At 56.5% G+C, this 11,444-nt stretch overlaps 1 protein-coding gene across 1 annotated transcript in view; it reads left to right on the forward strand.

The window, feature by feature from the left end:
* Nucleotides 1-9,381, forward strand: part of GSK3A (glycogen synthase kinase 3 alpha) — a 13,346-nt gene extending 3,965 nt beyond the window's left edge. Inside the window, exons 2-12 of the mRNA XM_019804563.2 lie at nucleotides 4-136; nucleotides 2,057-2,244; nucleotides 3,635-3,718; nucleotides 3,875-3,985; nucleotides 5,564-5,694; nucleotides 5,792-5,898; nucleotides 6,849-6,946; nucleotides 7,042-7,137; nucleotides 7,526-7,712; nucleotides 8,038-8,130; nucleotides 8,691-9,381. Of these exons, the coding sequence (XP_019660122.2) occupies nucleotides 4-136; nucleotides 2,057-2,244; nucleotides 3,635-3,718; nucleotides 3,875-3,985; nucleotides 5,564-5,694; nucleotides 5,792-5,898; nucleotides 6,849-6,946; nucleotides 7,042-7,137; nucleotides 7,526-7,712; nucleotides 8,038-8,130; nucleotides 8,691-8,764 (1,302 nt within the window). The 3' untranslated portion in view covers nucleotides 8,765-9,381. The remainder of the gene's footprint in view (nucleotides 1-3; nucleotides 137-2,056; nucleotides 2,245-3,634; nucleotides 3,719-3,874; nucleotides 3,986-5,563; nucleotides 5,695-5,791; nucleotides 5,899-6,848; nucleotides 6,947-7,041; nucleotides 7,138-7,525; nucleotides 7,713-8,037; nucleotides 8,131-8,690) is intronic.
* Nucleotides 9,382-11,444: the final 2,063 nt, after the last annotated feature.

Genomic DNA, 11,444 nt, shown 5'->3' on the forward strand with positions numbered 1-11,444 from the left:
AAGGCGTCAGTCGGAGCCATGGGTGGGGGCGTGGGGGCCTCGAGCTCCGGGGGTGGCCCCAGCGGCAGCGGCGGAGGAGGCAGCGGCGGCCCCGGTGCGGGCACTAGCTTCCCGCCGCCCGGAGTGAAGCTGGGCCGTGAGTATTAGCCGCGTCTGTGGGGGGTGGAGATCAGGGTTCCTGAAGCCCTTCAGACGTCGATCAGGTTCTTCCATATGCCGAGATAGGAGCTCCAGCTCACTGTGCTTCCCAAAGATGGAATTTGAGCTCTCCCCCTCCCAGAGAAAGGGATTTGAGGGGTTACCATCAATTGGAGTTTAGGATTAGAATTAGTAATCCTTAAAAAAACCAGGGGTCACAGGTTCCTGTTCTTCCAGTATCGAGGTCTTGGATCCTTGAGCCTCAAAAACAGGAATCTGATGTTGCCATCCATTAGACAACAGGATCAGGAGTCATCGTCGCTTGCAAATGGGGCTAGAGAGTTATTGTTCCCAAAAAGAATAAGATCACCATCACCCCAAAAGGGGGGATCTGAATTTGCACTCCCTTAGAGGATGGAGATTTGGAGTGACTATCACATAGAAACGGATTTGGGCTTACTCTGTCCCCAGAAGGTAGGGTCAGGGCTTCCCAAACGTGGTACCCAGGCAATCTTTGATTTTAAAACGCAAGACCTGTTACCGTCACCCATCTATAACAGGTAGAACCATATCTCCAATGATAGAAATTAATGGTTGCTGCTTCTTAGAAATAAGGACAAACTGAGAATCAGTGCATCCTGCAGATCAAGTCCATAGTCACTTTTCTTCAAAAAGTTTGGCTTGGGGCGCCTGGGTCGTTCAGTCGGTAAGAGTATGCAACTCTTGATTTTGGGGTCATGAGTTCGAGCCTCACATTGGGGGTAGAATTTACTAAAAACAAAACAAAACAACCCCACAAAACAAAGCAAAAAAACAAAACAAAACAAAAAAAAACCCAAACAAAATTTGTCGTGGTGGGTCTTCTTCACAAAAATGGAACAGAGTCAGGAAGGTTCACAGTTACCCATAGAATCTGAGGTTAAACCTCTTTCGTTATCCTGAGGTATGGTGTCGCTGGCTCTGGAAGAATAGCTATGTAGAATGATCTCCTTTCAAAAGAAGGTGTCACTGGTCCTTCAAAACGGACTTGATTCCTTGATTCATCAATGACCCCTTTACTTTGGGGAACTGATGAAAGGTTCCCCAAAGAAAGAGGATCACTTTTCCCTAAGAATGCCACAGAAGTTTGCTGCTGTCTAGAGAATGGAACTGGAAATTACAACTTTCTTTCAAAGGACTGAGGCCTGGATAGCCCCTTGTTAATGGAGGTCACGTTCACCATTCCCACCACTTAGTATTGTCCATTGGGGACCACCCAAATACATGAAGGGGTCTGGGGCTCTGGACCACACAGATGAGGGAGGTCAGGTCAGCACCTTTTCTAACCCTGAAGTATTTGGGGAAGGTCTAACTGTCCCCAAAAAGTGAGAGTCATGGCACTGGCATTCATACCTGGAGGCATCCTTTCTGCCACCAAAATCCAGTGGCAGTTACCAGCTCTACCAAGGAGGACTTAGAGGTCACTGTCCCCCAGGCTGTCAGAAGGGCTAGTGCTTTCCTAAAGCAAAAGTACCTCAGGGTTACTGCTCTGGTAAGTGGAGGAGACTGGGGCAGGCAGTAAGCTCAGAGTGGATAGAGCCAGCATCTGGGAGTGTGAGGATGCCCTCTAACCAAGAGGGAGCAGTGATTTAGTGCTTACTAGAGGTAGAAATTGTGGCTTATCAACACTTGAACAGCAGGAGGTTTAGGTGTCAGTGTCCACCCACATGAGAAGAGGCAGGATTTAGGGTTCCCTGAAGGGAAGAGGAGAAAGGGCGCCTGGAGGCATCCAACACCCACCTTTTCTCAAAGACAAGGAAGGGACAGGGACGCCCCCAGTGAGCATCCTGCAGCGATTCCCCTCCCTCCCACAGCCCTATGATCGGGTGGTGGCAAGAGGGGGAAGGTCAGTGGATCGTGTGTCCCCTTTGTTCCCCAGGTGACAGCGGGAAGGTGACCACAGTGGTAGCCACTCTAGGCCAAGGCCCGGAGCGCTCCCAGGAGGTGGCTTACACAGACATCAAAGTGATTGGCAATGGCTCTTTTGGGGTCGTGTACCAGGCACGCCTGGCTGAGACCAGGGAACTGGTGGCCATCAAGAAGGTTCTCCAGGACAAGAGGTTCAAGGTAGCTTGGGGCGAATGGGGACAAGGAGGTGTGACCAGGCATGATTGGCGAGAGGGCCCTACTGAGAGGGCTGGACTTGGGTTTCCACAGGGGATCTGAACATGGGCCAGAGAAGGGAAGAAGAAGGGAGTGAATTGTGTGGAAGATAGGGGTGTGGGTTCCAAGAGAGCCTGGAGCTGATGTTTATTGGGCTTTGGCTCGGTGTGAAGTGCTTTGTGGGTAAGTTCTTATTTAATTCACATGAAGATTCTCTGAGGGTAGGTGTTGGTGTATTACTAAGACTGAGACTCAGATGAGAGAATTGACTCGAGGGCAAGACCGGACTCTGGCTTGTCTGATTCCGAAGCTGCCCGCCTTATCCACTAAGTTAGCCTTCTGCACAGAGGGGGAAGGAACGCTGGGAGAGGTGATGAGTGTGTGAAGGTCGTGCTCTGACCCAGGTGCTTGGCAAGCGCAGGGTGCAATCCAGCCTGTCCTGTGCTCACCAAACCATCTGCCTTGGTGTGGGGCTCTGTCCCCCTGAGGAAGGGGCGCCTTTTCCTCCTTGATACAGCTGTGCGCGCTGTAACCTAGTGGAGGCCCAGGGAATAAGGCAGAGGTGGAGCAGCTGGAAGTTGAGGGCTACGCAGCATGGCGAGGACCGGTGTTTTGGAGCTTAGGCTAGTCTGGACATAAACGACTCGAGTCTAGGCTGGGAGGGAACCAGGTCAGGGCCTGGGTCTTGGCAGTGAGAGCCCTCGGGCAGGAGGAGCTTCAGAGCGTGGGTTAGATTGGATTAGTGTTGAGTCCCAAAGTGAGAGGGGTCTGAAGGCAGGTGTTCCGAGGCCAGAACTCGGGAACAGAGGATAGGGAAGAGACCGAGACTGTCTCGGAGAAGAGGGTGAGGCTGGACCCCCTTTGGGAAGATGGAAATCTGGAGCTTGATACTCAGGATCCGAGTCAGGGTTCAAAGGCCCAGGTGCCTCTAGGGGAAGCAAAAGAGAGGAGTGGGGACCAGGGTGAATTGGGTGGCCAGTACTCATTTTTTGTCACTTGGGCCTTGTGTGGCCATGTCATCTGATTATTCAAGACAAGCTGGAAAACTGACTTTATATGTGAAGACATTTGATTTTCAAAAGTCAGCAATGCATTGGACACTTTCGAACAGTGGGCTGAAAAAAGCTCCTCTGTAGGTTGGCTTAGTCCATAGGCCTCCAGCTTGTATGTGAGGGGAATGGGTTGGGGTGAGGAATTAGGGGCTGCCCCAGAGGGGCCCTGGAGCTGGGATGCAAGGAGTCGGTGCCTGGCTGTGTTGGCAGGAGTGGAGGAGCAGGGCTGTGGCAAGGGGCACCAGGGAGGGGAGGCAGGGAGAGTCGGCTGTTGTCTGAGGCGCTTTCCCTTTGCTCCCAAGAACCGAGAGCTGCAGATTATGCGTAAGCTGGACCACTGCAATATCGTGAGGCTGAGATACTTCTTCTACTCCAGTGGGGAGAAGGTGAGACCTTAGGTGTGCGGGGGAGTCCTCCATCCGAGTTCCTGCCTGCCTTTCCTGTGACTGCCAGTCCTTCCCCCGTTATCCCCCATGAGCCTGCCCTCCCCCTCCCCCTCCTGTTCCTCACAGTGCCTCACACCTCTCCTTTGCTCTCTGCAGAAAGACGAGCTTTATCTAAATCTGGTGCTGGAATACGTGCCCGAGACAGTGTACCGGGTGGCCCGCCATTTCACCAAGGCCAAGTTGACCATCCCCATCATCTATGTCAAGGTGGGTGGGCAGGCAGGCTGTTAGGACCCAGGCCCACAAAGCCAGGGGCCCTGGATCCTCCTGTCTTCTGTGGGTTCCCTCCTCCTCCAAATTTATGTTGCTCTTTGGAGGCCTTGTGTTCCCTGCCCTCGTCTCCATAACCGCCATAGACAGAGCTTGCCCAGTGCAGGGCAGGCCACCCTGAGGCCTGACCGAATCAGGGAGGCAGGCTGATGGGGGTCTGGGGAGCCTGCTCAGGTCCACGCCGGGAGCCCAGTGGCACTGGTGGTGTTGGTGGAGTTAGCGCAGAATTGGGGTGTGGCCTGAGAATGCCAAGGGAGAGACACTGAGGTCCGAGTCCTGGCCTTGGGAGCCTTGGCAGAGGGGGGTGGGAAGGAGGCAGGACTGGAGGAAAGCATGTGTCTTCCTCATCTGTGCAGGCTCATTCCCCAGGGCCTGGTGCTGTGACCTGGGTGTTACTATCCCTTAGCAGGTGTTTGAATGAATGGATGAATGAATCAATGAGCCGAGGGCTGATGTGGAGAGCAGAGGCTGCAGCAGCCTTCTGCATCGGGAGGAGGTGGGTGGGTTCCAGTTTGATGAAGGGTGCTCCTCCTGCTGGCTTTAAGAACCCTGAGCCTAGGTGGGCCGCAGAGCTCTACCAGTGGTTGGTGTTGGGGGATCCTGCCTCCCGGGAGGGGAGTCCTCTGGTTTGGTGAATCCCTACTGTGGCTGTCTGTGTGCTGACCTCAGCACCGAGCCATTCCAGAAGCCCAGTAGACTGAGACCCAGGCTTTGCTCCGGAAGAGCTCTCAGTTTAGCCGAGTGGACAGCTGTTGTGACAAAGAACTATAAAACGACTAGCAACTGCCATACTAGAAGGAGCACAGGGAATTCTGGAAACGGGCCCCCAGGCCTGCCTGCTTTGGGGGTGAGAAGGATTAAGGAAGGCTTCTGGGAGCTCATCAGGTGCGGGGTGAGGAAGCGGCATCCCTAGCCAAGGGCAGTGGAAACCGAGGAGGGTGGGGGCCCAGGAAGCTGGCCTGAGCAGTTCCTACATGCTGGGCACTGGTCTGGGCCCTGGGGGATGCAGCAGTGGGGAACACACCGAGATCCCTGCTCTCTTGGCACTCATGTTCTAATCAGTGGGAGGGAGAGTGGCAAGAAAATCCAGCTGGAGAGAGGCTAGCCTGTGGGTGGTTTTGACTGGCAGGCGAAGGCAGCTGAGCCCTTCCTATAGCCAGTGGTTTTGGAGCTGAGCGACTGGCCCCCCCAAGGCCTTCCTGACGGCTGTGTCTCTTTGTCAGGCTTCTGCCGAGGTGTGTGGCTGAGGCGGTATTCCCAAAGTGGGGAGCGGCAGCAGCCCGGGAGGGCCTGTCGCAGATGCCCGATCCTGAACTTACAGAACCGGAAACTCTGGGAGGGGGGCCCAGGGGTCCCTCTTTAAACAAGCCTGCCAAGTGATTCTGGTGCACACTAGAGTGAGGACCCAGGGGCCGCGGAAGAGGTTTTGAGCCGGGGAGAGGAGCCGGCGAGAGCCGAGCGCGGCGCTCTGTGGGCGGAGCTGGGCTGCAGCTGTCCGTCCCCTGCCCCTCCCAGGTGTACATGTACCAGCTCTTCCGGAGCTTGGCCTACATCCACTCCCAGGGGGTGTGTCACCGTGACATCAAGCCCCAGAACCTGCTGGTGGACCCCGACACTGCTGTCCTCAAGCTCTGCGATTTTGGCAGGTGGGCCTGACCTGGGGTGCACTGGGTGGCTGAAGGGGCGAGGCGGGGGGACCCCAACTCTCGCCTGCTGTTTACTCCTGCCCCTTTCTTCCCACAGTGCAAAGCAGCTGGTCCGGGGGGAGCCCAACGTCTCCTACATCTGTTCTCGCTACTACCGGGCCCCGGAGCTGATCTTTGGAGCCACTGATTACACGTCGTCCATTGGTCAGACTTAAGGGAGGCCGGGGGTGGGGAGCGGCAGGCAGGGCAGCTTTTGCCTTCTTTCTGCGTGCTGTCTGCCACGCTCGGTGATACACACTTAACCTGTGTTCTTTTATCCAGTCCTCACAAACTTTGGAGGGCGATGCAGGTGTCTGCTCGTTTCGCAGATGAGCAATCCGAGGCTGAGCGCGGTGAGGCCGCCTGCCTGCATTCGCACCGCTGGGGCTGGGCAGGGCTGGGCTTTGAAAGCTGACCTGACTCCAGAGTCCACTCCGGCTCTGGAACCTCCCAGTCAGCCTTCTCTTCTTGGTATGGGGGGAGGGGCTGCCGGTGACCTTGGAGGCAAAGCTTAGCAGCTGGAGGGTGTGACTAGCTCCCCCCGGCCTCTGGGGCCTTCCCCGTTGGTGGGGTTGACAGTGCTCCCTTCCAGGCTTGAGGAGAGGGCGGGAAGGGGTTGGGAGAGAACGTTCATCAGCAGCGTGAAGTAACTGCCTGGTCTTTAGGGTTGAACTTGTGCCTCAGGGGTCAAGGTACAGACCAGGGAGGGGGCGAGACTACCAGCCTGTAGCTGTTCCTGAGGGCAGGATAGAGCCTAGGCCTAGGACTTCAGGCTTGCTCTTCTCGTGGCCCAGAGATCACAGAAGCCTGTTCTCGGTATTTTGGGCTACCTGGAGGCTAGAGGCAGAGCAGGGGCTTCCTGGGGTCGCTGAGGGGAGAGAGGCAAGGAAGGCGGCAGACACTTGGATCAGAGAGTGCGGTGCAGTCAGGCAGACCTGGACATTCAGCAGCAGGTTCCCGTGTCCCTAAACTGTGTGGGACCTGGAGCGGGTGCTTTCTCTCGGGGCCCAGAAAATGGGGCTCCCTCCTGGCACCCTCAGGATGAGTGCGGGGGAGAGAGGTGTTTGTGAGGGGATGGGTGGGGCAGCCCTGACCCTCCCCGCATTCCCCTTCAGATGTGTGGTCAGCTGGCTGCGTACTGGCGGAGCTCCTCCTGGGCCAGCCCATCTTCCCTGGGGACAGTGGGGTAGACCAGCTGGTGGAGATCATCAAGGTGAGCGCACGCCGGGGCGGGGAATGGGCCGGGGGCGGGAGGGAGGCTGAGGAGTAGGGGCTTTGGCTCACACCCCTCCCTCCCTCCCTCTCTAGGTGCTGGGAACACCAACCCGGGAACAGATCCGAGAGATGAACCCCAACTACACGGAGTTCAAGTTTCCCCAGATTAAAGCTCATCCCTGGACAAAGGTGGGGCGGGGCTAGGGGCTCAGGCAGCATGGCCGAGGTGCCCTTTGGAGGCCAGCTGGTCTGGGGACCTGGCTATAGAGTCAGGGCTTGGGAGTGGGTCTGTAACTCATCAGACTCCAAAGTTTATGGCATCTTCCATCCTCTAGAAGTTGAGGGTCCATGGTAAGTTCGAGAGTGCCATTTTTCTGTTGGGGAAATAGGCTCCTTGCAGGGCCTATGCAATGATGGGACCCAACGTGAGCTGCTCACCCCAAAGAAAGTGGCTTCCCGTCAGTGGTTGTGCCACGTTTGGAAAGTGGGGGTGCGGGAGTCAGGCCGGAGCAGCGGGGTGCAGGAGTCCATGTGCCTGGGCGGTTCACCCTCCTGACCGCTCTCCCTTCCCCCTAAGGTGTTCAAATCTCGAACGCCGCCAGAGGCCATCGCACTCTGCTCTAGCCTGCTGGAGTACACACCGTCCTCAAGGCTCTCCCCCCTGGAAGCCTGCGCCCACAGCTTCTTTGATGAATTGCGATGTCATGGAACCCAGCTCCCCAACAACCGCCCGCTTCCCCCGCTCTTCAATTTCAGTCCTGGAGGTGAGGGCACAGCTTGGGAAGCAGGGAGCCGGAAGGGCAGGCAACGACTGTGGAGGAGGGCTTGGTGTTAAAGATAGGACTGGGATGCTGGGGGCGGTGCTCGGGAGATGCTCCCGATACAGGAGACCCAAAGCTGCTTCACCCGCGCTCTGTGGTCACCTGGGCTGGGCCCCTTCTGCAGAGTTTGTCATTTAAAGCATTCAGTGGCTACATATGTCAGCTGGCCTTGCCAAGAGCCGGGTCCCTACCTGCTGCCCCTTTCCAACCCCGACCCCATCTCCCAACACCCTGCCTCCTGACTGGGCGTGTCAATTCCTGTCTCTAGAACTCTCCATCCAGCCATCTCTCAACGCCATTCTCATCCCTCCTCACTTGAGGTCTCCAGCGGGCACTGCCACCCTCACTCCATCCTCACAAGGTAAGTCAGGGGCCCTCTGCTGTCGATGAAAGCCTTTCTCAGCCTGGGAGGTGAGCTTGTTCCCACGGCCCCTGAGTTCCCCGCACGTATGGAAATTGTTGACGTCTGATAGCATATTTGTGAACGGTCACCTTTATCGGGTCCCATAGCCTGTATTTGCATTTAAGTGCTAACTGGAAAACCGAAGACATACGTTTGGCTTGCACAAACAAACAAAAAGTTAAATTTGTTGCCATTTAAAAATTGAGGCCATTGCTTGTACAAATCCAGATTTCCTGTGTCTCTTGGGGAAGAAGGTCCAACTGGGCAGCGGTGGGCCTGCCTTTCCTCGGGGCAGTGCTGTGAGTTGGGGCCAAGTTCTAGCTGCCCTCTTTTCTGTGGGGCCTGGCTCTTTGGTGAGTCCTTGGTGTCCAACCTGGCCCTTTGGCATTGGAGTATGCAGCGCTGGACCTGAAGTGGCAGCTGTCCGTTTCTGATGTAGCGTCCCCCACCGGGTTCCTGCTCTTGGGCGGGAGGTCTGAGAGGCAAAGGGTAACTGTCTGCTTTTTCCTTCCCCTCAGCTTTAAGTGAGGCTCAGACCGGCCCGGACTGGCAGTCGACCGACGCCACAGCTCCACTCACTAACTCTTCCTGAGGGCCCCACTATCTACCCTTCCATCTGGGAGCCCCCAGTGGGGCTGGGAAGGGGGACCATAGCCCATCAAGCTCCTGACCTGGCTGGGCCCCCAGACTAGAGGGCAGAGGTAAATGAGTCCCTGTCCCTACCTCCAGTCCCTCCTTCACCAGCCTCACCCTGTGGTGGGCTTTTTAAGAGGATTTTAACTGGTTGTGGGGAGGGAAGAGAAGGAAGGACAGGGGGTCGGAGGCATGAGGACCTCCTACCCCCTTGGCCGCCTCCCCTCCTCCCAGGCCTACACTCCTCCAACCCCTCCTCCCCTCCTGTGTCCCTTGTAAATAGAACCAGACCAGCCCGTGTACTCCTCTTCCCTGCCCTGGCCCCCCCGGGTGTAAATAGATTGTTATAATTTTTTTCTTAAAGAAAACGTCGATTCACACCATCCAACCTGGCCCGTCCCTCTTCTACAGCTGTGTCCCCCCTCCTGTCCTCTGCCCCTAAGGTCTCCTCCCTCCTCTCCCCACCCTGGAGGGCTGAGGGGGTGGGGGTAGGGGAGCTCCTGATGTCTTAGTTTCCACAGTAAGGTTTGCCTGTGTACAGACCTCCGTTCAATAAATTATTGGCATGAAAACCTGCTTCCTGTCTGGCTGCCTTGTTTCCACAGAGGTGAGGGAGGTGCCTGAGGGGCTGTGCTGGGACAGGATCTCTCAGGCAGGGGAACAGCGGAGAGTGAGGTCAGGCTGGACTGCTCCCGCGCCCAGCTTCCCTGGGCCTCTGGTCTCCTTCACACACGTGAGGAACAAAGTGTGGCTTGTCCACCGCAGAGGCCTCGGGGGAGCTGGCCTCTGGACCCCGCCATCATCCTCTTCTGCCTCCGGAGGGAGGCAGGCACCATCATGCCCAGGTGACAGCTGACAGAACTGGGGATCAGGGGTCAAGGCCACAGAGTGGACGTGTTGGAGTCAAGACTTGAACAGAGGGCTCTGTGTCCCATAGCCCGAGTTATCTGCTGCTTCACGGGACACCAGACGAGGGGTCACTCAGGCCACAAACAGCCTGGACATAGACTCTTAGTGGGCACGGACAGGGGCAGAGGAGCAGTCCTTAAATCCCAACAGGTCTCCAAGCTTTCATTTCTGTTCCAAACAGGGCACATACCTGGCCCCCATCTAGGGATGCAGGGAAGGTTGGTGCAGAGAACTTGGCTTCTTCCCTTGCTTTGAAAATATGCTGGGGCCGGATGGTGGGGCCACGGGCAGAGGGAAATGGCATCTCCTCCATGTGGTGTGAGTGGCATGTGAGGGCAGGAGGCCCCAGGGGTGGAAGGGGGCCTGGTGAGGAGCAACTGAGCCGTCCTCCACTGGACTTCAGTTGTGAGGAAAAAGAGAAGGAGTCTGTTGTTTTACGTAAGCTCTACGTCCAGTGGGGTGGGGGCAGCAGCTTGAACTCACAACCCCGAGATCAAGAGTTGCATGCTCTACTGACGGAGCCAGCCAGGTGCCCCAAAAGGGGAATTCTGAACATGTCCCAGAGTTCAGGGCATCTGTATAGAGCCCAGAACAATCGCTGGCCTTCCCTGCTCAACACCCTCTGGATATCAACTTGTTTATAAAATGAATACATAGAGCAAGCAGACCAGAGAGGGGAGCAGGGCTGGTCCCCCTGCCTCCCTGCTGCTCACGTCTGTTCAGCCATGAGGTCACTGAGGTTGTCCCTTCCCCTCCTCCCACTCTTGTGGCTTCTGCCGTAGTCTGATCCCATCCTTTCCCTCCTAGACCATCTTTGGCTTTCCCCTTGCCCCACCCTGATGCTGGGGAGCCCCAAGCTCCACTTCTGACCCCCCCCCAACGTCTAGGGCAGGCTTTTCCCGCCTTCCCAGGTCCAGGCCTGCCTCCCTCCCAGACAACTTCAGCCACAGCCTCCCCTGCCTGAACACCTTGGTCTGCAGAGGCCTGGCGGGAGCCTGCCTCAGGGACCTGCCATAAATCATCTACTTCTGTTTAGAGAGGGAAGGACTGCAACCTTAGGTAACCTTTGAAAAGGTTGGGGATCCCTTCCTGTTCCTAAGACCTTTGATCTTTCCAGGCCCCAACAAACCCCAACTGCTCTGTGACACCAGCTAACTTTTCCTCCAGTTGTAGCAAATCCTCCTCAGCACCACCCCTCCCCCCACCCATCTCAGGTCACACTGACTCAACAGTACGGGCTACAGACATGGATGGAACGGACCTCCTGGATTCAAATAACCACGACACTGCTGCCTAACATGAGACCTTGGGTGAGTCTCTGTCCTTGTTCTCTCATCCATACAACAGGGCTACTGCTGAGATCACCTCACAGGCCCGCTGGGTCATAAGCCATGTGTAGTGCTAACCGCCGTGCCTGCCACGGCTAGGCAGTCGGGTTTGCTGTTATTGTAACTGTGAATAACTGGACGGTCTCCAAGTATACCAAGAACTCACCCTCTCTGCAGTGCTGTCTGCCTGCTATGTTCTCTTCCTCTTTCGTTAGCAGATTCCTAATTTTTCCTCAAGCACTACGTCCCTGGGGGTGGGGCGAGGGGAGTTGTTTCCTGCTCTGGGATCCCACCGCCCCCAGAACATCCCCATCACAGCCCCGAGGATCCTCTCGCTGAGCTCTGCCTGCTCCCCAGGGGCAGGGCAGAGGCCCGACTCCTCTCCGGCCCCCAGCACGTGCA

This window comes from Ailuropoda melanoleuca, chromosome 12 (assembly GCF_002007445.2).
Source record: "Ailuropoda melanoleuca isolate Jingjing chromosome 12, ASM200744v2, whole genome shotgun sequence".
In the NCBI taxonomy this organism is placed as follows: Eukaryota; Metazoa; Chordata; class Mammalia; order Carnivora; family Ursidae; genus Ailuropoda; species Ailuropoda melanoleuca.